At 44.2% G+C, this 26,411-nt stretch overlaps 1 protein-coding gene across 1 annotated transcript in view; it reads left to right on the top strand.

The window, feature by feature from the left end:
* Window positions 1-26,032, top strand: part of ADRA1B (adrenoceptor alpha 1B) — a 48,441-nt gene extending 22,409 nt beyond the window's left edge. The window contains 1 exon segment of the mRNA NM_001197035.2: window positions 24,996-26,032. Coding sequence (NP_001183964.2) covers window positions 24,996-25,591 — 596 coding nt within the window. The 3' untranslated portion in view covers window positions 25,592-26,032.
* Window positions 26,033-26,411: the final 379 nt, after the last annotated feature.

The following is a 26,411-nucleotide window of genomic DNA, read 5'->3' as shown; positions in this document are numbered from 1 at the left end:
TATATATATATATATATATATATATATATATATATTATATTCATGGCAATGTAAAATGATGCAGCAACGTTGGGAAACAGTTTGGCAGTTCCTCAACAAGTTAAACACAGAGCTGCCTTAAGGATCCAGCAATCCTACTCCTGATATATACCCAAGAGAGCCAAAAACATATACTCACCCAAAAACTTGTACACAACTGTTTACAGAAGGTTTGTTCGTAATTGCCCCAAAGTGGAAATAAACCAAATGTCCATCAGATGAAAAATGGATAAACAAATTCCATATATACACACAATGGAATGTTACTTAGTGCAAAAAAGAAAAGCACTGATTCATGCCACCACATGGATGTAGCTTGAAAAGGATACCTGAAGGAAAGAAGCCAAGCAAAAATGTCCTCTGTTGTATGATTCCACTATATGAAATGTCCAGAACAGGCATATCCACAGAGGGGAAAAAAGTAAATTAGTGGTTGCCAGAGGCGGAGGAGAAGAGGGATGGTAGGATTTGCTAATGGGCACTGGGTTTCTTTTGAGAGTGATGAAAATGTTCTGGATAGATAGTGGTGATGCTTGTACAACTCCTAAACACACTAAAAACCACTAATTGTACACTTTAAGATGGTGAATTCTTTGATATGTGATATGTCTCAATAAAACTGTTATTTGAAAACAGGGCACTTGAGTGGTGCAGTTGGTTAAGCACCTGACTCCTGATTTTGGCTCCTGTCATTATCTCAGAGTCATGAGATCGAGCCCTGTGTGTAAAGCCTACTTAAGAATCTCTCTCCCTTTGTCTCTCTGCCCCTTCCCTGCTCATGCTCTCCCTCTCTCTCTAAAAAAATAAAAAATAGAAAAGAAAAAAGTTATTTAAAATAAAATATTCTTCATATTGGAAAACAAGCTAAATGGCCATGTATAGCAAGTGAGGAAATTAATCCCGACATAGCTGAACAGTGGACTTTGTGCAATAGTTAGAAAGAATGAATTAAATGTGTATACTAATTAATAAATATCTTCCAAACAAATTGCTTGGGGGAAGAGGGAAGAAAATTTCAGTGTTGCATATAGTATGAAATGTTACAAAAAAAAAAAAAACACAAAAATTGCAAATATTCTATTTTCTATGAGTATATATGTATGAAAATGCATAGAAAAAAAACCTGGAAGATTATGCACAAAAAGATAACAAGCATTTCCTCTGAAGGAAGAGTTCAGAATTATAGGTAGTGGTCAAAAGATATGTTGTTAATTTTTAGAAAGAAAAACATTATGTGTGCAACTAACAGTTTTAAAGCCCTCTCTATTTAAATAAAAGCATAAATTAGATCTCTGTGGGGAAGAAAGAGAAATATAATAAAGAGCAAGTTTCAAAGAAATTCTACCTAAGTATAATCAAATATTTTGTTAATCGAACTCTTCTATTCCCCCAGGGAGAACAAACCGCTTTTAAACATTGCCTTGCTCTGAAAATACCCACACAGGGCCACTTCCTCTGGTTTCCCTGACGAAAGAGCCCCAGACCTAAAGGTCCCTGACTCCCTAGCTCCAAACTGATTAAAAGCTGTTAGTTGGATGACTTCCTCTCTGTGTCACCTGTCATCATCTCTCAAGAACCAGATCTATCTAGGTAATGCCTTGAAATTCTTTCATGCTTCCTGTAGCCTGGGCCCCCACAGAGATGATTGAGGATGCTGCATGTGACCTAGTTAGGGGATTTTTTTTTCCTAGGGGTTGGGGAAAAGAAGAGATTTGCTTTTCATTTGACTTTTTCCCTTTTTTTTTTTTTTTTCAATCTTTTCTTCACTAGATCATAAGGGGGAGAAAAGATAAAATGAAAAAGAACACAATGAACACTTTCTCGTTTTGCAGCTAAAATTTTGTGATGATTTTCTTCCAATCAGTATATTATTACCTGGGTGGCTGACTTCCTATCCTACCACAATTGGCTCATTTTCATTCTCTCTCTCTCTCTCTCTCTCTCTGTCTCTGACTCTTGCTTCACGATTTTATTTTTCTGGGTTCTCTCTTGCTTGCAAATCAGTAGCTTTTATCATTCAATGATATTCTTCACCCAAGATCTGCCCATTAATTTACATCAGCATCTCACAGTGACCACTCTTACCTCTGTGAACTTCTTAAAGCACACAGGTCCTGTCCCCTCTGAACTTTTGAACATATTTTTGGTGGTTTTTTGTTTGTTTGTTTTTACAAAACACTTCTAAAGATACCAGTTTACTCCAGTCAAGAGCCCTGGCAATATGCTTTCTCACCAGCCAGCCGTCTCCTGGCCCGAGTGTCCTGCTCCTGTGTTTTCATTTCTTATGTATCTGGTCATAGCCAGGGTCCTGAATGCTGCTCATTCTTCTAGATACAAATCCCATCTACCCTGTCTTATAAAGGATGAGCAAAGTAGCACAAGGTCTCTATTAATCAGTCAATAATTGCTCAGCACACAGAGAATCACTAACAGCCAAAGAAACATCAGAATAATGTTGGGAAAGCTGGCCTATCAACATGCCATATTACAATTTCATCAAAGTACCCCTAAAAAACATGGGTTTCTTTTCTCATGATAAACAAATCAGAGGCCTCTGGTGGTTATAAGGCTAACAAAGCCCTGCAATTAGCACCCAGGGAACACAGCCACCATTTATACAATGTGCCAAGTATGGTGCTAAGTGCTTCACATACTTTATCTCCTATCACCTTTACAACAACCCTAGGAGTAGGAGGAGAGGCTTATTAGTAGCCTAATGTTACAGATGTGAAAATTGAAGGTCAGAGACTGAGAAGCTTATAATGATCATACAGATTCTATTAAGTACCTACTCTGTGTCAGGCACTTGTAAGCAGTGTAGATACAAAGTGAACAAGACAACAAAGTCCCCACCTTCATGAGGCTCCCAGCTTTGGCGGGGGGTGGAATACATGGACAAATAGTACATATACAAATGAACCATATGATATCAAATCATTGCAAGTACCATGGAGGGAATAAAATGAGGTGGTATGCTAAAGAGGGACAGGAGGGTGAAGATCATGAGAAAGCCCAAGAACATGAGAAGGGAGGGAGGGAGGGCTGGTGAAGGCCATGGATGGGAAGCTGAGTGAGACTGGAAGGAACCAGCCCTGCAGGGATCTGGGGGGAAGCCCTGTAGGCAGCAAGGATAAGAAACAGAGGCCCTGATGTAAAGATGTGTTTGGCATGGTTGAGCAGGAACAATGGCAGCCAGAATGCTGGGGTGAAGAGAGAAAGGAAAGAGGTGACAGGTGATGCCTGATAGAAGGATAGCATGGACATTTTGTAAGGTCTTGTAGGTCATGATAAAGAGCATAGGGTTTTCACTACATGCAATAGTAAGTCACTAAAGGGCTTTCAAAAGGGAAGTAATATAACCAGGTTTATGTTTTTTAAAGACTACTGTGGATTATAGAGGGTCAAGAGTGGAAGCAGGGAGGCCACTCAAGAGGGCATAGCAGTGGTCCCAGAGAGAGTCGAAGGCAGCTTGGGATTGTCCTCTGTTTTTTTATGTATACCCAGATCAGGAGTGCTGAGGTGGCACGGTCTGTTAAGTGGCCGACTCTTGATTTTGGCTTAGGTCAAAATTTCAGGGTCCTGGGATCAAGCCCTGCATCAGGCTCCACGCTCAGCAAGGAGTCTGCTTCAGGATTCTCTCTCTCCCTCTCTTTCTTCTCCCTTTTTAATTTTAAAAAATTAAAGAAAAACCTAAACCACCGAGGAAGTATCATCTAGGATTTACAGAGAATCTCCCACCTTTCTCAATACACTGACTTGAGACATTTTTAGGCCCTCCCCATCTAGTACTGAATGTGTGCCAATGGCTTGCCACTTACTTTTCTTTAGACTTTTTAGCAAAGTTTACGTACACACAGAAAAACCCACCAGTCATAAGGATAACACCTTATCTGCTTTCACAAAGTGACCACATCTTCTGCAGCCAGAACAAGAAAAGGTTATACCCCCCTGCAGGGGGGGCTCCCCACATGCTCCCTTCCAGTCACTCACTAGCATTCCAAGTGCATTTTGCCAGGATGAGATTCTGTGAATCAATTTTCTCAGTCTTGTTTAACCCATGACCCCTTTACCTAAACCAAAAGTCGCATGCCCTCTGCAATTAGAGATTCATATACCACCAGACAAGATTCATGCTTTGTATTTTGTGTTGTGTATTATGAAAAACAACAGGTTTTCACGTTAAAAAATTAGAGTATGATATGGAATATGCTCTTTTAAAACTTGACACAAATTCCCAATGCACATTCTGTCAAGCCCCCTCTTAAGAATCACCTGGTTCGAATTCCAAAAAGATTGCCAATAGCCTTGTCAAAAAAGAACAGTTTGAAGTCCAGTAGCACAGACAGCAGACCTCAGATGCACGAGTTTGTCTTATAGAATGAAGAAGTGATTTCAGGGCTTGGTTCAGGGGACAGAACACTGACAGAGAACCAGCAGTTACTGAGCACTCATTACGTCTCTAGCACCAGGCAAGGGGTTTCCATATGTTATCTTATTTAACCTGCCCAACCCTTTGAAGATGGCATCATTGTCTTTATTGTATAACTAAGGAAATCAAGGCTTGGAAATGTAAAATAACTGGCCCAGGTTCTCAGGGCTAAAAAGTGACAAGAGCTGAGCTTGGAGCCTCCTCTGTCTGTTCCTGTATTCCACACTCATTTCACTCCACCCCAGCAGCCTATCTCTCGCTTTTCTTCCTTGATCTGTACTAAATAAATTGAAAATGCTGGTCTCAACATTAGGTTGCTGCAATAAGCCTCATTTCTTCTAATGGTTTCCTTTTTACATTCCTTTTTAATACATTGACTTTCAAATTAACAGTGAAGCTATTCGTAAATGAAATGGGAACCCTGGCTATTACTTTGCTTCTTTCCAGAAAGCAAGGGCTCTTTAAGCCTGATCAACTTTAATGCTTGCTGTAAATCCAGGAAAGAAATGAATGAGCACAATTCAAATCGCCCAACCCAGAGCCTGGCCACGACATGGGAGCCACATTGCGTCACCATATCATCCATTATTGAAAAGGGAGCCGACAATTAACAAAGCAATCTCGATTAACCATGTTAACATCTCGGGAGAGCTATTCACGTTCTCTGCCTTTCTGGAAGCTCTTCCAAGCTCAAGCTGTCCCTGGGTTCTTAGGCTTTGCGTCACGAAGGGAATTGATTTGATCAATTTACATTGCTGCTACCTAATTAGTAAGCATGGCCACACTTGCCCATCGGTTTCACAGAGATTAAACTTGCGATCCTGACTGCAGACTAATTTTCGCAGCTGAGAGTCACTGTACCTTTCATCCTCGATCCATACCAAGTTCCCCAGAGTTGATCATAACAGGACTGTAGCCCAGAGCCAGAAACAGGTTTTCCAAGCCCAGACAGCTGGGCCTACGGGGTCCTGCATGACAAGGCAGATTGTTTGGTGAGAGCTGCGCTGGTTAGGAGCGCCCGCTTTCCCGCACGCCACGCCAGGTGTCACCCTTCCAAAGCACACTCTCCCTCGCTCTGTCCTTTGAGTCGTCTCTCTCTCAAGAAGGCGCAACTTTCATTTCAGACCTGCAGAAAGGAACCCTCACAGGAATGACTACTCAAGGTCACAGGGTTTCTCAACTCCGATTCGGCATCCTTTTTTTCAAAAAGTAACTTTTACCGAGGTTAGTTTTGTCTTTATTGCAAGAAGTTATAAATGCTCATTGTAGAAAATTTCGAAGACATAGAAAACCGGAAAGAAGAAAATAAAAAGCCACCCTTTCAACGTAATCATTGAAATATTTACTGCTTTTTATTCAGCTACTTTTCTGTGGGATGGTATAATACATACTATTTTGTAAACTGCTTTGTCTTCTGGTATATTATGAACATTTTTTCCATGATGCTAATTGAATCTTTACTAGTCGAGTTGTATGGATCATGAAACCAGTCACTTATGTTGGATATTTGGAGTTGTTTCTAATTTCCAGTTATGATAAATAATGTAACAATAAAATCCTTGTGTCTGCATAATAATCACTGATATTTATTGTGTCTTGGGCATCATACTATATGTTTTATGTGTATTATTATCTAGATGGACAAGTAACATTACCTCCATTTTATAGGTGAGGAAACTGAGGCCCAGAAAGTTTCAGTACCTTGCCTACAGTGACATAGATGATGATTCCAGAGCCACCACCCTTAATCATTAAGATCAATTTCTAGAATTGTAATCTCAGGGTAATTGAATACATAAAATTATAAAGTCTCTGCATCATATCACCCAGTTGCCCTCCAGCAGGCATATCCCAATTAATGCTCCCACCATCAGAGTCTGAATGCCCATCCACTTGCATCGTCACCAACACAGGGCGCCATTAACTTTTACTGTTCATTAGAGACACGAAGCCCAGACTCCCCATAGTTTAATCTGTGCCCTTTAGAGCATGCACACAACCCAGTTCCAGACTGAAACATCGATTTTCTTTAAATCAATGATTCTTATCCTTTTTATTTTTTTTTTTTTTTTGGTACATGGAACCCTTTAAGATTCTGACGGAATCTATAAAGCAGCCACACAGAAAACACACATGTGCCCATCAAATAACCACTTATTTTAAAGGAATTCATGGACACCACTAAGAACTGCTGTGCTTGCTAAAGGATTGATACATCAACAGCATTGGAACTAAAACTAACAACAGGACCAAGTCAAATGCAGGTTGACCAGATTGTTCTTTTTAACAATCCTGCAGCATACAGAACCAGATCGGAAGAGGCTGCAGTAAGATGCCCAGGCACGACAATTTGCCATGTTGGGGTGGAGGCAGGTATCCAGGTCAAGACTCTCTCCTGAGGTCATGCTGTCCTCCAGCAAAGCAGCAAGAGCTCAGAGCAGATGGGCAGGCCAGCCCCGGCCTGCCTCCACCATGCACTTCCACCAGCCTCCAGAGAACAAGTGCGGGATCCTACTGCCAAATGCTGCTTCTTCACACGCTGGTGTTTTTCATGATCTCTCCCCACATCCTGCTCCTTTATGGTTTGGAAAGCCTCGTCCCAAACCAGTCAAACCTACACCAACCCTACCCACCCGTTCCTGTCACAAGCAGTAGATTAGGACAAGACGGGAGGGAACATGCCAGCCAGAGCCTAGCCAGTCCATCCACCGTGAATGCTGCTTTGCCAGGCAGGTTTTTCTGGGAGCCCTCCTTGGCCTGAGCACAGGTTTCTGGAAGTAATGGGACCATTTTTCATAACGATCCATTGAGGTTCAGTGACATCTTGAGAATTGGGAGGGAACATCTGGTCCCAGCCTGGAGGGAAGGAGGTGGACAGAGGAATTAGCACCCTTAAGTGAATTGCCCTTTTGGGTGACCTAGTGGAAAATTTAGCTCCATCTGGATATACAGGTTGGGGCTGCCAGACCACCATGAGACATACACAGAGAGTGCAGGCAGCTCCTCAGGCTAGAACCTGAGCTGCTTTGGACTTGCCGCCCAGCCACGGCCAGTTTTGGGGTCTCATTTTGCACAAGACAGCCCCATTCTTGTCAGAAATATGGTCAGAGTCATGATGGGAAAAGCGGCTGTTCTGCCCTTATGGTTTCATTCCATCTTTTGAACTCTATTTATTTTTTTCCAGCCTACAAAAACTTTGCCCTAGTCTCTCGCTTTTGCTCTTGGCATTGCCCCTCTGCAGATGATGGAAGAATCTGTGTTTAAACATCTCTTCTCCCCCCATCTTCTTGTGCCCCTAGGACTTAAGGCTCAGAGGTGGCAAAAGGACAACTTTTCAATTCTGAATAATTATAGTGCCTCCTGGACTTGGCTGGGAAGATGAGTCATCTGAAAACTAGTATATTCACACCCAAACATGGCTCTTCTGTTTCCCTCTGCACCCCAAACTACCCTGTGGAATCTGATCCACTTTTTAAAATGTTCTTTTAGCTCTCGGTTTCTTGGTGGCTTGCCTCATAGTCAAAACAGTGGAATGAGGGGAGAGCAAGAACCCGTGGATTGCAATAAAACTCTACTATCTCATAGCTCTGTGATTGAGCAACTTACTTCTCTTTCAAGCCTCAATTTCATTGCCTGTAAAATGGGGACAGTAGCTGTACCTCCCACATGGAATTGTTTGGGGTACTAAATGAAATTCTGCACATCAGAATTAGATACAGCCTTTGCCACCTATAAGTTCTCAGCAGGTGGTACCTGCTAGCAGGTTGTCACCATTGTGCTTAAATTTGGATCACCACCATCTTCTGTCTTTTCTTTGGAACCATCATAAAGATTGAGTCCATTTCTAACTATTTTGAGAGTCAGCATGCATTCTCCACCTTCCTTGTAATCAGGACAGTGTGTAGGAAGTCGAACCTACCCTCAAGGACTAAATAACCTTAAGTTACAAGCTCTCTAAAACACACCTGCTTCATCGCCTTTGCAACCTCACCAAACCCGTACCAAAAAGGGGATGCAACTCCCTGCCCTTCCAGTTTCTGGCTGCTTTAAACGTGTGAGGAGGGAATTGTTTTTTGCAGGAAAGTTCCCTGAAAGTACCAAAATCAAATAACACCTCCTTCCCAAACCATCACCCACATACATCTCTCCAGGCCCACACATTACCAGCCCCTCCCAGTGTTCTCCCAGGCATTCTCACACCCAATGTTTCAGGGAAAGAATGAATCTCTAGTCTGTGAGAATCAGCACTGAAGTAAGCAGAAAGATGAGTTGTTCTGGGGTCAGGCCTATAATTGAATCCTGTCTCCACCACTCTGTAATCTTGAGCAATTTCCTAAATTCTCAAGTTTTTCATCCATAGAATGGGCACCTCGTGGCTTGGGGGGACTGAATAAAATAATCGTTGAAACCTCTTTGCTTCCTCAGTCAATGTTAATCTTCTGGATTAAATTCTCAGCTGGTTCCAGGCACCTAGGAAGAGCTCAGTAAAGACTTTGCTATGAAGTGGAGCAAAGCAGGAGAAATATTCTACAAACCTACACTGAATGGAATGGAGCATTTATTTACAGGGGAAGAGATGGAGAAAATTGTATTTTCTGGAAATTCAGATTTTTCTGTGAGGAAAGGAGCTGTCTTAGGGAAATAATTAGAGCTGAGGGTGGAAAGTGAAACCCATCTCCCTCAATCACTGTCCCCAAGTGTCCCCTCTCCGCTGCCCTCCATAAAGCTGATGACGAAGCAACTGGAAGAGAGAAGAGAACTGCTCACCTTAAGAAATAAAGAAAAGAAAACAAAAAGAAAAGAATTTGGACCTCTTGGCGCAATCTGGGGAGGAGCTGAGATGGGAAGGGCAAGGAGGGGCACAGGGAGCCCAGTATTAAGTAGTACTTCAAATGTTTGGTGTGGGTGATTTTTCTCTGTGGGATCATTGCCTCCAGGTAGTATAAGCAAAGCAGGCTGTCAAGGTAAATGGAGCCTAAGAAGCAGGAGAGGCAGGAATGAAGTTAGTTCCCCTATGCCACTCTTGGAATCTAGAGACTTTGAGGGAAGATTTTGGACTTGCCAAGGTTAAGGAAATGTGACACTCAAGATAATCCTCCCTAGCTTTCAAGGGGCAGAAAGGCTCCCAGCGGACATCTGGGCTACACATATATAAACAGCACAGGCCATAAATATTGAGCCCATTCAGTCCTGTTTTCATGGAAATGCTCAGAAAACATTCTCATATGGCCTCAGCAAACCCAGCCAGTTCTCTGTCCTTCAGGCACTTCTAACTGGAAAGTTTCCTAACAGTGAGGAGACTGTGAACTCTGAGAAAGGGCTGGAATTTCAGGGTCATTTTGTGGCATGTTTGTGAACCTAGATTGAGAAGCAAGATAAAGTCCCATTTTGCTAAAATCTGGAGAGTGGCATGCATTCAGCAGCAAAGACTAATCATTTTATTATACAATATTCAGGAGGCCAGCAATGTGCCAAGCTCTCATGATGCACAAAGGCTAGAGAGGGCTCTGGTGAGAAGACAGGACAGCCTAGAGACAGCGGAGTAGCATCGCCACTCGCTCTGTAGTTGAGAAGTTCTGAAGGCTGCAGGCCCCCAGCTGGGAAAAGTGTGTCCCAGACCAGACCATGCAAGGTGGAAAAGAGACACAGCGCTGTCTGTGGGTCCCAGGTCTGAGCCTGCAGACCAGTTTGGAAATAGGGAAAAACTTTGATTACCACCAGCCACAGGACAGAACAGAGGGATGAGTCAGAGACAGGAAGGCAGGGAAGTAGGTAAACAGCTACTGAAGGAAGGGATGAAAGGCCTTGCACAGAGCCTAATGGCCTAAGTGGCCCAATCTCGCCATTTTACCATCTGATTCCTTAAGGCCAGTAATTGTCCCTGTTCTCTCGTGGAGCCTTTCATCCAAACACACCAAGCCTCTCTGCCAAGTGGCAGGTTCACATGCATCTTGGAAGGAAGGAGCAAGTGCACACAGCCTGTTTGTTCTGGGCTCAGAGGCATTCTGGCTGCAGGTATATGTTTGTACATTTTCCCCTAATTTTCATTCTGCCTCTAAAACCAGATGAACACAAAGCTTAGACTCTGAGAAGGAGAGGGCCTGGTAGCTAATGCAACCCCCTCATTGCATACGTGAAGGAATGGAACCCCAGAAAGATGATGATCTGTCCTAAAGGTCTGCCAGCTATTCCCCCTACTGTATGCTCAACCATTCTCTCTCTCTCCCCCTCCCTTTCCCTACTCCTCTCTCAATTTCTCTCTTGCTCTCTCTTTCAAGACAAAATCAATGTGTTTTCATTGCAAAAATAATTCTAAATACAAAGTGAAAGTCTTCCTGTAAATTCATCCTTCAGAAATAACCACCCAGAACAATTTGGTATATACTCACCCAGATTGTTTTTTCTGTGAACATGCTAATACACACTCACAGCACACAGACACACAGATACACACAGTGTTTCTTTATAAAAATCAGATCACAGAAGGCATTGTTTCCTGAAACTTTCTTCTTTCTAGTTAATTCTGTCATGGGTATCATTCCTTGTAGACTTAGCTCACAATTTTAATAATGTGTGATTTTTTTATTGTGTGATAATACAAGGCTCATTTCACAATCTTCTATTGTTAGAAATTTAGGTAATTTCCTATGTGGGGTAACATAACTGCAGTTCCTTGTACTTTTATCTTTCTCTCTCTTTTAAGAGTTCTTCTATAAGATAAATTCCTGGACATGGAGTACGTAGATCAAAAGCTATGCTTATTCTAGTTTTATTAGATAATGGCAATTTTCCACTCAAAATCTACACTTCCAACCAGAATATACAAAAATGTCCCTTTTTCTCAGACCCTTGCCAAATTGAGCATAAGCAATATTTCAATAGATTCCAAACTAATAGACCTGAAATATTTTGCTATTTATTTATAACATTTAATTAATTTATAGCATTATTTATTTTGTAAAGGAATTTTTTTTAAAGATTTTATTTTATTTATTCATGAGAGACACAGAGAGAGAGAGAGAGAGAGAGAGAGAAGCAGAGACACAGACCTCTGTGAAGCCTGGCTCCACGCAGGGAGCCGGACGTGGGACCCAATCCCGGGACTCCAGGATCACACCCTGGGCTGAAGGCAGGCGCTAAACCACTGAGCCACCCAGGGATCCCCAATTTTGTAAAGGAATTTAACTATGTTTTCACTTATTCACTGGCTGTCTAATTCTTGTTATTTGCTTATCCATAATGATTTGCTTTGTTTTCTATTGAATTGTTTTTTCTGTGATTGATTTGAAAGATAGCTTTGTGTTTGGGAAATATTATTACTTTTACTACTGCTTTGAATTATATTTCTCTCAAGTTAGAGGAAGCCTCTGTGTTTTTTCAAAGTTTGCAACCTTATCAGAATGTCTAGGCAAACTCATCAGTGCTTTTCTCTACAGATCCTGAACTTCTATCATGCTTTAAAAGTTCTTTCCTATTTCAAAGTTATAAAAATATTCACTTATATCTTCTAATGCTTTAATAATTTTTATACTTAAAATCTTGGATGCATGTGGGTTTATTCTGATTAGGAAATAAAGTAAAGATCTGGTTCTATTGTTTCCAACTAGTGAGCCTAGTGTCCTAACACTGCCTAGAGAATCATCTCTTCTTTCCCATAAACATTGAAATGGCATATAAAATTCTCATGGATATTTGGCTCTCTTTCTAAACTATATAATTTCATTGATCTATCTGCCTTGTCCTGCACTTCCTGCTCTGGTATTTTTCTAAAAGCTTTTATTTATTTATTTGAGAGAGAGAGAGAGAGACCGTAAGCAGGAGAGAGAAAGAGAGAAGCAGATTCCCCACCAAACCTGTGTCAGACTCTATCTCAGGGCTCGATCCCAGGACCCCAGGATCATGACCTGAGCCATAGGCAGACACTTAACCAAATGAGCCACCCCGGTATTTTTTTAATTACTGTGATTTTTATGATAGATTTTAATATCTGTAGGAATGGGTTTACCCATCTTCCCCACACCACCATTCTTTATTTCAATTGACCTGGCTATTTCTTTCATAGTTATTCTTCCACATTCCATATTCTTCTATATATTTGGATCATTTAGTGTCCACCCCCCCCCCAAAAAAAAAAACAAACAAAAAACCTCTTGTGTTGGCATTTTAATGAGGTTGTCTTGAATGTACAGATTCACTTGGGGAGAACTGAAGTTCTCTTGAATAGAGATTTCCTATACTAAAGCAAGCTATGTCTCTCCATTTAAATATGTCTCCCTTTTATGCCCCTTTATAAAGTTTTATAGCTTCCTTCACATAGGTCCCACTAATACTCAGTTTCTAAAAGTGTTCTTTGGAGAAATTGCTGTTTGCAGTAAGGTCGAAGCATGGAACACATTCAGTTCAGCACCAAAAGTGGAGCCTTCAGTACTGTGGAAATCTCTCTATCCCATCTGCTCTCTACTCTGGGCCTAAACCAGGAGGTAACTTCCTTCCTGAAAGATGAAATGCACCAGTTAATCGGTAAATGGTGGCACTAACCGTATGCCCAGTGCTAGAGTACAGGACACAGATCTCATCTTCAAGGAGTGCTGATGCTGTCCAAGAAGACAAGTGGCACAACCTTTAAGAATGGCATCCCATATTAACCTATGAGTTGCAGCTCTATTCTGATGGGAAATAAAGAAAAGAAGAGGCCTGGAGCAATTGGGGAAGGCTCCAGGAAGGAGGGGGAAACTGAACTGGCTGTTGTCATGTGGTTACCACTTAAAGAAAGAAAAGGAAGGAAGCGAGGTATAAGCAAGGGAATCGCTCACAACCATTTATTCAGCACCTCCTATGAATCTGAAACTGGCCTAGGCACATGAAGAGGACATTATATGCCCAACAGTTGTTTTTATACATTCACTATAAAGCAGGCTTAGTGTTAAATGCTAGGGAAACCAAGACAAGTAAGATAGACCCTGGCCTGGAGAATCTTGTAAGTAAGGGATGCAGACTTTCGCCTAAGTCCAACAAGTGTTATGATAGAAATCTGTGGAGTGAATAGCAAAGACTCTTAATCTGGTGACTGTGCACCTCCTGAGTACCCATGGATTGGATTCAGTGGGTCTGTGAGCCCCTCAAATTTGTGGTGCCAAGTTACCTGCATAACCAGCATTGGCAGGTTAAGAATCACTGGAGTAGAGTGACGTAAAACTCTTGGTTTCTAGATCTTGGCATCTTCATGTCCAGAGAAAATATATGTAAACCATTATACCATTACAAATAACAAGTAAAAAACTCTAGACGCCTCCCATCACAGAAGTGTTCTAAGAGCTCAGAGCCAATACTGTCTTAGAGAAACTGCCCAGCTTTAGACCAGGCAGATTTGGGTTGGAATCCCAGCTCTGCCATTTAATGACAGTGTGACCTTGAGTGAGTCCCATGCCCTTAGATACTCGATTTCCACATCTGTAATTAAGAATTGAGAATTAGAGACACCCCCTCCTCCTCCTGCCTATTGCAACGGTGAAATTAGGTAAGATGTACGAGTCACCTGGATCTTAGCAGGTCTTTATGGACTGCTCATTCCCTCCTCTTGCTTTTACCCTTCCAAGGAAACCATGCAGCATGGGCTGTAGTTGTGTGTAAGAGGACTCTGAGTCAGGCCTGGAAAGGATGGAGAGGAGGAGGGGAAAGTAAATGCATCTCAGACCAGTGGACAGTGTGAATAAAGGGAAAGGAGCCAGAAAAGTCAACTCATGTTGTGAAGATTCAGTCCATTGCAGCCAAGTTGAGAAGGTCTTAAATTCCAGGCTCAGCAGTTTGAACTTTATCCTATAAACTATGGGAGCCACTGGAGGGTTTGGGGCAAGAGTGTCAACCCCTTGGTGAGGTGGCTTTCAGCCCAGCCTCTGCTCATCCATGAATCTCGAGATACTCAGGAAAACAATTTTAAAAATAAAATTGTAACATGAGCTAAAGCAGTGCCTTTCACCTCAGGATCTTGTTAAAAAGCATATTCTGATTCACTGGATCACTGAGGTTCTGCATTTCTAATACGCACCCAGGTGATATGGATGCTGTTTATCTATGAACCTTACTTTGAGTAGCCAGGGGCTAACATATTTCAGTTTTATTATTTATATTACTATTATCATTCCTGCAACACATGTTGGCTGAGTGCCCGTCACGTGTCAGGCACTGTGCTAGGCCCTGGGGAAAGGGAAAAGTCAGACATGAACCCTCCTTTGTAGAAGCTCACAGTCTAACCAGAAGAGATGAGCCCTCAGCAACTGTGATTCAAGGTAGAAAGTGAGGAATGCTATATTTTGGCATTCTGATAAAGTGCTTTGACAATTCAGCAAAGAGAGAGATTGTTCCCAGTTGAGGGAGAAATTTGCCTGGCGCTTAAGGAAGTGAATAGAAGCTTCTTTTTCTTATTATTAAACAATGAGTAAGAACCCAGACTTCAAAGTTGGATTTTCAGCCTTTTTAGACATGTGACTTTGTTAATCTCTTAAACCTCAGTTGCTTCATCTGTAAAATGAGATACAGTAATAGCAGAGGTGCTGGAAGGATTGTATGAGCAAATGAATGTAAATGTAGTACCTACTAACTGGTTCCTCATTCACTGCAAATGGTGGCTCTGGTGAGTATTATTGTTCTTGTTTACTTTAAAGCTTAGCGTGGTCTGTTGGACCCAAAGATATTGTATTTGTTGGACAACTTTATGATCTCATTTTAGGGTTAAGTGGCAAATGAAAATGGAAAACCTCAAAGGGAATTTCCAGATCCAAGGAAACTCCTTCATAAAACTGGTGCTGAAAGAATTAGCAACCATTTCAAATTTTTTGAGTTTTTATTGAGCCAAACTGTTTCAGCTAGGGAGACTTGGCTTGGCTGTAGGTGTAGTTAAAGGCTCCTACTAAGAGCCATGTTGAAAAGGAGTTTGATTTGATTTACAAGCTGATCAAAATAGTTTTACCACCCACTGGTTCCCCTGAGGTCATCAGCTTGTCTGATGCTGTGAAATAAGTCAAATCAAATCTATAATCCTAAAGTCCCAGAAGTAGGGATCATCCCACTTTGCTCATAGGCTATATGGGAATTAAATAAAATACAGTATAGGAAGTTGGCTGGCACATAACAAGGACCCAATAAACACAGTATCTTTGGTTTACCTCTTATTTTTTAAATAATATTCATTGGACTTTTTCCCAATTACAAAAATAATTCATGTTTCCAATTTTGGAAAACACAGAAAAGCACGTAGATGATAAATTCTGTTGATGTCTCCTCAATGTGTATCCTTCAGTCCTTTGTCCACATCCGCATGCATATTTTGTTTCCCTGCGTACTATACTAGTAGTGATTGCCAGCTTCTGTCAAAGGCGGCCTGGATTCAAATTCTAACTGGATCACCCACTAACTCTGTGACATCCAACCACTTACCTTCCATTCCCCTGCGTGTAATGGTCATGGCCTTCAGGGGGCTCATGCAGGTTGGCCACAGTCATCTAGAAGTGCTGTAGAGAACTGTGTGGAATGACACTGCCTAGCGCTGCACCTGGCACAGCCGTGCTGGGCTGCCTTAGAAACGCTGGCAGTTGAAAGCAAACTAAGGTTAAGTATTTACCCAGTGATTGGCACAGAGTCAGAGCTTGTCAAATGGTAGCTGCTATTCCACAAACACTCCCTCTGGTTTTGAAGACTGGAGGTTCACAGGGGTTTGAGACCTTGTATTCACTGTTCTGATTTGTTGAGTGGCACTTTAAGGATGACCCACTGGGACCACATCCAGCCAAGAAATGCTTCTCCCTGAGCTGATCCTGCTCAGCCTTGGCTTTTGATTCTTACACTTCCCAATCCCTCTAAATCACCCTTGCCCTCAGGCAGGCAAAACCCAAGTGGCGTGGGTGGGCTCAATGCACCATCTGCTAGCCTGTCTACCCCTAGGGGGAGCTTGTGCTCCCCCTCCTACACTGCTTACCCAGATAGAAGTGTTCTTAAGTGTTGTCCCATTGGATCTGCTTAAAAGGCCTCAGTAGGGGCAGCTCAGGTGTCTCAGCGGTTTAGCGCCACCTTCTGCCAGGGGCATGATCCTGGAGACCCGGGATCCCACGTCAGGCTCCCTGCATGGAGCCTGCTTCTCCCTCTGCCTGTGTCTCTACCTGCCTCTCTTTCTCTCTCTCTCTCTCTCTCTCTCTCTCTCTCTCTCTGTCTCTTATGAATAAATAAATAAATCTATCTTAAAAAAAAAAAAGGCCTCAGTAGGAGACCACCAGGAAGCATCACAGTAGAGCCACAGAATTTCCCAGGGCTGCTCCTAGATGGCTGCTCAAATTCACTACGGATTTGAATTGGTGTGCAAGATAGCTGGAAATGACAGCTAGAGATGGCACAAGAAACTCTGAGTCTCAAATTCAATCAGTTGGTCATTGAGCAAATATCTATTCAGCATGTACCCCAAGGCTGGGTTCTATGAGAATATTTTTCCCTGTTCATTTTTCTTTCAATCCCTTAGGTTCCTCAAAGTGGAATTCCTCTTAGTTTAGCAAGTAGTTAATATCCCCACAATCCCAGCTAATCTCCTTTAAAGAAAAAAAAAAAAGGAGCAGGTTGGGATGCCTGAGTGGCTGAGCAGTTGAATGTCTGCCTTCAGCTCAGGGCATGATCCTGGAGTCCCAGGATCCAGTCCCACATCGGGTTCCCTGCACGGAGCCTGCTTCTTCTGCCTGTCTCTGCCTCTCTCTGCATGTCTCTTATGAATAAATAAATAAAATCTTTAAAAGAGAGAGAGAGAGAGAGAGAGCAGGCTTCAGGTCTTCCACTGTCTGGAGCAATCCAGGGATACTACTACCATTTTTTTCATCTAATTTTTCTCTGCTGTGATATTCTATTTATAACAAGTGGAGCCAATTTAAAAATAGTGCCAAAAAGCTTCCTAAAGAATGTTTAGTTTAGATACCAAAGCAAGTTGATCTAAAGAAAAGCATTAAGAAACTGGTGGTCCAGGCAATCGAGTAACTAATGCTTAGGGAGCCCTAGACTTGAGATGGATTCTTCCCCAGAAAGACACATGAACACTGCATACAATTTCAGCATATTTGAGAATCATATCGGTGCCCATCCTTGGGCCTGTGTCAGAAAGAGCAATAGAGTGGAAGTGCCAGCACCAGGTCACCACAGTAGATCCTGTCCTTTTTGCCACATTCCTCATCTTTGTAGCAGCAATACTGGCGTTAACAGCAGTGTTGGTAGTACTAATAGCAGCTTGTTTGAAGCAGTCGGAATAGCTGTACTTACTGGGCGCTTTCAACATGCCTGGCACTCATCAAGCCTAGGTTCATCTCCTCCACACAGGAAAGAATTATCACTGTCCCCATTTGCCAGGAAACTGAGCCTCACTGAGCTCAAGTAGCTTCTCCAAGGTCACACAGTTGGGAAGCCAGAGTCAGCATCTGAACCCAGATCTACCTACCTTTGACATCTGAACAGGTCCTTAACCACTGACCAATAAATGTTTGTTGGATCCAATGAATGATGCCTGAATATGTTCTAGCAGTTTCTGCTAGTCACCAGCTGGGTGACCTTGAGCAAGTCACTCACTCTCACTGAACTTCCATTAAGGAAAGTTTCCCAGCTCTGTCAAGCCAGGATTCTAAGATACAGGGGCAAGGAGCATCACAGCATTTCATGAGCAAGAGAAGTAGGGCCAGGCTCAGGACATGCACCATGAGTTGGTGCCTGTGTCAAAAAGGCTGCCTCAGCCCTGACCTAAAGCAGAGACAGCAGGCTTCCAGGAACCCACATTTTCTCTTGATATTTGCTTCCCTCTCCACACAGCCTTTTTCCCCCCTGCCAAAGGTCTGTTTGGATGCCCAGGAGAAAAGATTCTTTTCACTGATCCTCTTTCATGCTCAAGAGGCCCAGCACCTCCCCTAATTCATCAAGGCTTCCTGGCTGCATCAGGGCCAGCCTGTGTAGCACACAAGACACCTCAGCCCAGTAGCTTTGTGAGGCTGAGGGGAGGGGAAGAGAGAAGCAAAACTATGCTGGCAATCGAGAAGCCGCTGGTCCAGCCCTTGACACACACTGCCCCTCTGCGGTAGGTCTAGAGAAGAGGGCACTTCCCAGCAAGGATGGGCAGGGCTTGCATCTTCAGCTTCGTGGAGACTGTATTTAAATGCTGGAGAGAACCCAGATAAAACCAGTCAACTAAAGGAAGGAAAGTGAAGCCCAGAAAGGGAAAGCAACTTACTCTGAATGACACATCAAGTTATCAAACATAGGTCCTGCATATAGATTTCCCGTAATTAGATTTCTAGCCCAATGAGTGATTGACAAGAATAAAAATTATTTGGTTGGGGCACTTGGGTGGCACAGTCCGCTAAGCATTCTAACTCTTGGTTTTGGTTCAGGTCATGATTTCAGGCTCATGAGATCAAGCCCTCAGTCCAGGTCTGTCCTAAGTACAGAGTCCCCATCAGATTCTCTCTCCCTCTCCCTCTGCCACTCCTGCTTGTGCATGCTCTCTCTCTCTCTCTCTCTCTCTAATAAATAAATAATTTTTCTAAAAAAAATAATTATTTGGTTAATAGCATTAATGCAAAGTTGATTGGGTATCAGGCTCCAGATACCCTGAGTGCTAATAAGGACTTTACATGTTTTATCTTCTTAATTCTCTTTTCATTTTTTTGTATATTTTTTATTGGAGTTTGATTTGCCAACATAGTATAACACCCAGTGCTCATTCCGTCAAGTGCCCCCCTCAGTGCCCGTTATCTTCTTAATTCTCAAAATAACCGAGAGGCATGGTATCAGTAGAAGGCCCATTTTGCTGATGAGAAAACTAAGGTTTAGGCACAGTGTGAAACCTGTTCAAGGTCACTTGGCTGCTGGTGAGAGAGCTTGTATTCTATCTTAAGGAGTCTAGTTCTTTGTGTGTGTGTGTGTGTGTGTGTGTGTATTTTTTTTATTGGAGTTTGATTTGCCAACATACAGTATAACACCCAGTGCTCATCCCGTCACATGCCCCCCTCAGTGCCTGTCACCCAGTCATCCCCATCCCCCCACCCACCTCCCCTTCCATTAAGGAGTCCAATTCTAATAAGGAAAGAGACTTTTTATCAGAAGTCACTAAAAGTTTGCTCAGGGTGGGTATGCAATAGTAGGGTCTTCCGGAGGACAAAATAAAACAAAATGCAAGGGGAACAAGAGGGCAAAGTCATTACTTAGCTTTTAGACAAGTAAGGATTAAAAACTGACCAAACCCAGAGTTGTAGAGAAAATATCACAATCATACACACCCAACAGAAGGTAAATTGATATAACTAATTCAGAAGGCAATCTGGCTAGCTGTCAGCACTTAAATGTGGCACTGACTCAGTGATTCTTCAAGTAGGAATTTATCCTACAGAAACACTCAAACATGCAAAAAGCAAAATGCATAAGGCTTTTTATTACTATAGTTTGTAACAGTCAAAATTGGAAATCACTACTTGACTATCATTAGAAAAGAGTTAAGTTTGGAGAAAGTTAAACTAGTGTATATCCAGACAGTAGGATGTAATGTCCTGATATGGGGAAAGGTTTTATAGATATAAATATATATTTTTTTAAGATTTATTTATTTACTTTAGAGAGAGTGTGTGCATAAGCATATGGGAAGGAAGGGCAGAGGGAGAGGGAGAGACAATCCCAAGCAGACTCTGAACTGAATGCACAGTCCAATGTGGGACTTGATCTCACAACCCTGAGATCATGACGTGAGCTGAAACCAATAGTCAGATGCTTAACTACTGGTACCGACACCTGTCTTAGATATATTCTAAGTGAAGAAAGAAATTTGGGGATCACTTTTTTTAAGTAAGTGAAGTGGTTGCTGTTTTTTATTTAAGATTTTATTTTTAAGTAATCTCTAATGCAATGTGGGGCTCAAACTTACAACCACATGCTGTACCAACTGAGCCAGCCGGGTGTCCCAAGTGAGGTTTTTTTAACAGACTATTTTTCAAAGCAGTTTTAGACTCACACCCAAATTGTCAGAGAGGTTCTGAGATTTCCCATACTCCTGCTGCCCCCACATATGCACAGCCTCTGCCATTATCAACATCCCCTACCAGAGTGGTACACCTGTTATAGTGGATGAACCTCACTGGCATGGCATTTTCACCCAAAGTCCACAGTTTACATTAGGGTTCACTCTTGGTGTTGTATATTCTGTGGATTTAGACAAATGTATAATGACATGTATCCACCATTATAACATCATACAAAGTAGTTCCAGTGCCCTAAAAATCCTCTGGTCTCCCTCTATTCATCCCTCCATCTGTTATTTTTGTAATAAAAATATACAAATCTGGAGAGGAAAAGAATAGAAATGAAGAGGTAGTTCTTGCCCAGAAGGAATTTAAAGTCTGGGTGGTGAGAAGGACTCAACCATCCCTGGGATGGCTTAACAACATAAACAGGCAAACAGTAAAATAATAGAATAAGATGTGACTGTATACCTTCTGCGGGGTACAGAATAAAGAAGTCAGTGTGAGTTGGGTGGGGTCCATCAGAGCAGAGTTCCTGGAGAAGGCTCCTGATTGGGCCAGGATATAAAGTATTTTTGGAAAAACAGCCTCTATTTATTATTTATTATACCTATGTCAAATATTTTACATGGATATTTTCATGTGTTCAAAATAACCCTATGGAACAGATACTGTCCCCGATTTATGGATGAGAAAATTGAGTCTGAGAGGGCCAATTAACTTTTCTAAAGCCAAACCATTAGTACACAAAAAAAGGGATTCAAAAGTAGGTCTGAGATCCCACACCCTGTGTTCAAGCCACAGGATCACACTGCCTAAATTGGCGGAAGGGTGACAAAGGCAGGCAAAGAATGGAAGGCAAAGAATGACCTTCTTCTCAGAGGAACAAGTAGCTCAGGGAGTCCAAACTCACAATGTGGCTATAAATAAATGCTATGAAAAAAAAGTCAGCATAATTCCCTTACTTTTAGCTGAATACTTCTCAGAGCCATAGTCCTTGAAAATACTTTGTAAGAAAATCAAGGCAAAGATCCAGCCCATCTTTGTCCTTACAAGGGGCTTCCAATATGATGGCAATGAAGAACCAGAAAGAAATGCCACCTGGGCATAGGGGGGGACACAGTAACATTTATGCCACTCTCATAATGCCATGTGTGCTCTGTTGCAATGACCTGTTACTATGTCTGTCTCCCCACTTGCCTGTGGGCCGCCATGGGGCAGAGACCACACCCCAAGTCATCTCTGTATCCCCGTAGCTTGGCTTCATGCCTGGCACTTAGCAGGAACTCAGTATTTGTGGAATGAATGAATGAGCGAATGAATAAATGTATAAAAATGTAAAGAGCTATTACTATCATATGTTGGTGCCCTGATCTGTAAAACGAGACCAACAATAATACCTTCATCAAAGGATTATTTCAACAATTAAATCGGCTAATGGTATAAAGGGTTTAGCACAGGACCTGTACAGAGCACACATACAATATAAACAGTGGTTCTGATGAGTATTAGCAGTTAGCATTATGGTTGTGTATCCTTTAAAAGAGCCAATCCCTAAGGATGTATCCCCATCAAGCCATTCACATTTTACTATCGTCTTCAATGGGGTTGGCAAGCAAAGCTACGAGTCTGTTTTCAGCAAGCATGCTCTCCTAATCTTAATGTCCTTGCTTTTGCCACTACTGCCTATGCATCCCCACACCTGGGGCCTGAGGGTCCTCATTAAGACAGTGTGCCTACCTGTACACACGCTCATCAGCACTTACCCTCCAGGGTAATGTACAAGGCTTCCGACGTTTCTGCCCTCTCTCCACTTCTCCCAAAATGTATTCTCCAGCTTTGCATTTGTCAAGACCAGTGCCTATGCCCTTCAGACTCAGTGACAGAAACAAGGACATCCCCATGGTCAGAGACAACTCATCCAGTCATGGATATTAGGTGTTCACATGCCATGTGTGTATTTCAGTGGGGGCCTTCCATACAGCGAAGGATCTGGGATGGTGGGATGAAAACATAATGGTGCTGACCTTGTCACAAATCAGACCACAAAGTGGTGCCCTTATCTGTCTCCTCTAAAGCAAACCAAGAATGTATAGCCCACTCCCACATTTCCCCCTGAGTTGGGATAAGAATCAGTGTAGTGGGACGCCTCGGTGGCTCAGTAGTTGAGCACTTGCCTTTGGCCCAGGGCGTGATCCTGGAGTCCCAGGATCGAGTCCCACATCGGGCTCCCTGCATGGAGCCTGCTTCTCCCTCTGCCTGTGTCTCTGCCTCTCATGAATAAATAAAATCTTTAAAAAAAAAAAAAAAAGAATCAGTGTAGTGAGTTGCCTGGCTGGCTCAGTTGCTACAGCATGAGCTTCTTGATCTCAGAGTCGTGAGTTTGAGCCCCACGTTGGGTGTAGAGATTACTTAAATAAACTTTTTTAAAAAGTACATTTATAATTGGCACTTATATCCAGGTATGGGTAGCCCCCTTCCTTTTTTTAAGACTTTATTCATTTATTTAGAGGGGGGAGAGATAGAGGGAGAGAGAATTTGGAGCAGACTCCATGCTGAGCAATAAGCCCAACACAGGCACTTGATCTCACGACCCTAAGATCATGACCTGAGCTGAAATCAAAAGCTGGATGCTTAACTGACTGAGCCACTCAGGTGCCCCTGGATAAACCCTCTTTCTAAGTTTAAACTCTTGCAGGGCTTAGCCCTTCACCAGGAGCCCAGAGACATGGTTTGAAATAACAAAAAAGAAAGAAAGGAAAGGAGGGACTGAGGGAGGAAGGAAGGTCCTATAACGTATGATCGCATTTATCAAATCATTTAAAAACGCGTTATACAACAGGGGGAAAAAATCTGAAGGTATGTACACCAAATGTGATTACTCTGCTTTGCAGGGTTATGTGTGCATTCAAAATAATTTTTGTTTGCTTTTTTGTATTTTCTGATTTTTCCACAAAGGGTCTTATAAATACCATTTGAAAACCATATTTTGTATTCAAACAGAACTTAGTTTAAATCCCAGCTATACTGCCAACAGGCTGTGTAACCTGGGGCAAGTCATTTACCCTCTCCAAGTCTTAGTTGCCTTGCATTTAAAATGAAAATTGTTTTTAATTTAATATTGCCATAAAATGTTTCTGGCTCTGAAATTAGAGGGATGAGTTAATCATGTTTTTCCATCATAGCATCTCACTGGAAGGCCTCTCTCTTACTTTATTGATTTATTTCCTTGTATTCCCATTTCCCTCTGCCTACCCCCTCAGGCAACCGTTTTGTGTTTGACATTATTTGAAAGTGTTTTTTGCAAAATGTGTGTGGTTGTTTGGTGTGTTACTTAAATAGTATTATGTTGTAAATCTCCATTCTGTTTCCTATTTGTTCATAAAGAATGATGTTTTTAGGATCTTTCCATATTGCTACATGGACATGCCATCCAGGGCTCTAAGTGTGGCACAATCGCTGCACTAGGCATCTAGCCCACTCACCCTTTCCATAATTCCCAGTGAGGGACACCTAGGTTCTCTCTAACTCTCCATCATCATAAGCAACACTGCTCTGAGCATACTCATGCATGTCCCCTTATGGACCTGTGTGAAAATTCTTTGAGATCTATGCCTTAGTGCAGAACTTTTGGGTCAAGAGGTCTGTAAATATACTTAATGAGACCAAGTGGGGCCAGAGTCTTCAGCACTGCTTCACAGCCTGTGCCTCCACTAGCCCTTAAGAAGGCTCCCCATGTCCCCACAACCCTGCCTACACTTAGCGCTCTCCAACTTCCTGATTTTTGCCAGCCCAACAGACACGTTGTATCTCTGTGTGGTTTTCGTTGTAATTTATTTGACTCCCTAATATTTCGAGCATCTTGGCCCTAAGGTTTCCTGTTTTGTAAATTGCCTATTCATTTTCTTTGCCCACATCGGGAATGCTCCTTTTTCTTGTCGACTTGCAGGAGTTCCTTACATATTCTTAAGTACCCATCCCTCGACCAGCTTAAACATTGGAAATACCTTCTCTCATCCTTGCCTCATAGTTCATGTGTCTGAAGTGTTGAGTCGTTTTTCTTTCACCCCCTAGATCAAAAACATCGTCCTTTACCTTGCCTTCTCTAACTTTTCAAGTGTCCCGTTTCACATCTAGGTCCTTAAGACCTCTCCTATTTGCTGCGGGAATAAAGCCGGCGTCCGCTCCGAGGCCTTTTGTAGGACAAAATGACGCAGCTACAGCGCCTACCTGGCACAATGCCCGCGACCCACGGGCTGTGCAAATGCAGGTGGTGATAGCTACGGCTGAGCTCGGAGGCCGGTGAGCCAGACCAGGAACGGTCTTATAGGGGTGACGGGGGCGTTGCGGAGGCTGGCCCCGGAGACGAACGTCGGATTCGCTCCCGGGGAGACGGAGAGGCGGCCGCGCGGCGGAGAAGGCGCCCGGCGGGGCGCGGCGGGGCGGGGCGGGCCTCACTACTCACCACCTGCTGTCTCTTTCTGCCCGTGCCCCCCCCCCTGCAGGCTCCCTGTTCTCCACCCTGAAGCCCCCCGACGCCGTGTTCAAGGTGGTGTTCTGGCTGGGCTACTTCAACAGCTGCCTCAACCCCATCATCTACCCGTGCTCCAGCAAGGAGTTCAAGCGCGCCTTCGTGCGCATCCTCGGCTGCCAGTGTCGCGGCCGCCGCCGCCGCCGCCGCCGCCGTCGCCTGGGCGGCTGCGCCTACACCTACCGGCCGTGGACGCGCGGCGGCTCGCTGGAGCGCTCGCAGTCGCGCAAGGACTCGCTGGACGACAGCGGCAGCTGCCTGAGCGGCAGCCAGCGGACCCTCCCGTCGGCCTCGCCGAGCCCCGGCTACCTGGGCCGCGCCGCGCCGCCGCCCGTCGAGCTGTGCGCCGTCCCCGAGTGGAAGGCGCCGGGCGCGCTGCTGAGCCTGCCCGCGCCCCAGCCCCCCGGCCGCCGCGGCCGCCGGGACTCGGGCCCGCTCTTCACCTTCAGGCTCCTGGCGGAGCGCGGGAGCCCCGCGGCCGGAGACGGCGCCTGCCGGCCCGAGCCCGACGCGGCCAACGGGCAGCCCGGCTTCAAGACCAACATGCCCCTGGCGCCCGGGCAGTTTTAGGGGGGCCTGCGGGGGGGAGGGGGGCGAAACCACCGTGGGGGGAGGGCGGGCGAGGGGGGAGGGCGGCGGCGCCCGGGGGAGGCGGGGGGGCGGGGGGCAGCTGCTTTGCTGGCAGGGGCATGGGTGCCAGGTACAGCGGAGGGCTGGGCGAGCATGCCGAGAGCCTGGGGCCCCGACGCCGGCCGGGATGTCCGTCTGTCTCTCTGTACATATCCAAACGAGTCCCTGTGTGCACGTATTTAACCGTGGGTACACGTGCGTGTGTCTGTGCGGTGTCCGTGTGGTCTGCGTGCGCGCGTGGGTGCGGCCACCGGGGGGGGGGGCAGCGGGGGCGCCGTCGGCCCGGGACCTCGCGCCCCTCCAGCCGCTGCCCCGGCCCTCCCCGAGTGGCGGATGGCCCTGGGCCCGGGTCGGAAACAAATCGGACATTAAAGGTCGTTGCTCCCGTGCGCCTTCGAGCAGTTTGTGAACTGGGCGGTGGGCGGGATCTGGAGTCCCTCTTCCTCTTCAGCTCAGTCCCCGTCGGTGCCACGGGTCCTGGGTCCTGTGCGGGAGCCCCTCGGCGCCCGCCGCTTCTGCCCCTGCCAGTCCCGCCTCCCACAGCTAAACAAATCTGACCCGGTGGCTGCAAAGTGAGCCAGCCCGTGGGAGAGCTGCCTTGCTCTTGACCTGTAGCATATCTAATCCTCCTGCTGTGGGCAACACTGGGCAATGCCTGGCCTGGTCCTGGGGACCCCGGTCTCAACTGCGGTTCTGTGCCCAGGACAGCAGGTGGGCCTGTCGCTTGAGAGGGGCCGGGACTCAGGCAGAGAGGGGGGTT

Source organism: Canis lupus, chromosome 4, assembly GCF_011100685.1.
Source record: "Canis lupus familiaris isolate Mischka breed German Shepherd chromosome 4, alternate assembly UU_Cfam_GSD_1.0, whole genome shotgun sequence".
Classification (NCBI taxonomy): Eukaryota; Metazoa; Chordata; class Mammalia; order Carnivora; family Canidae; genus Canis; species Canis lupus.
Note: the sequence above shows the minus strand (reverse complement) of the source record. Positions and strands in the feature narration are given on the sequence as shown.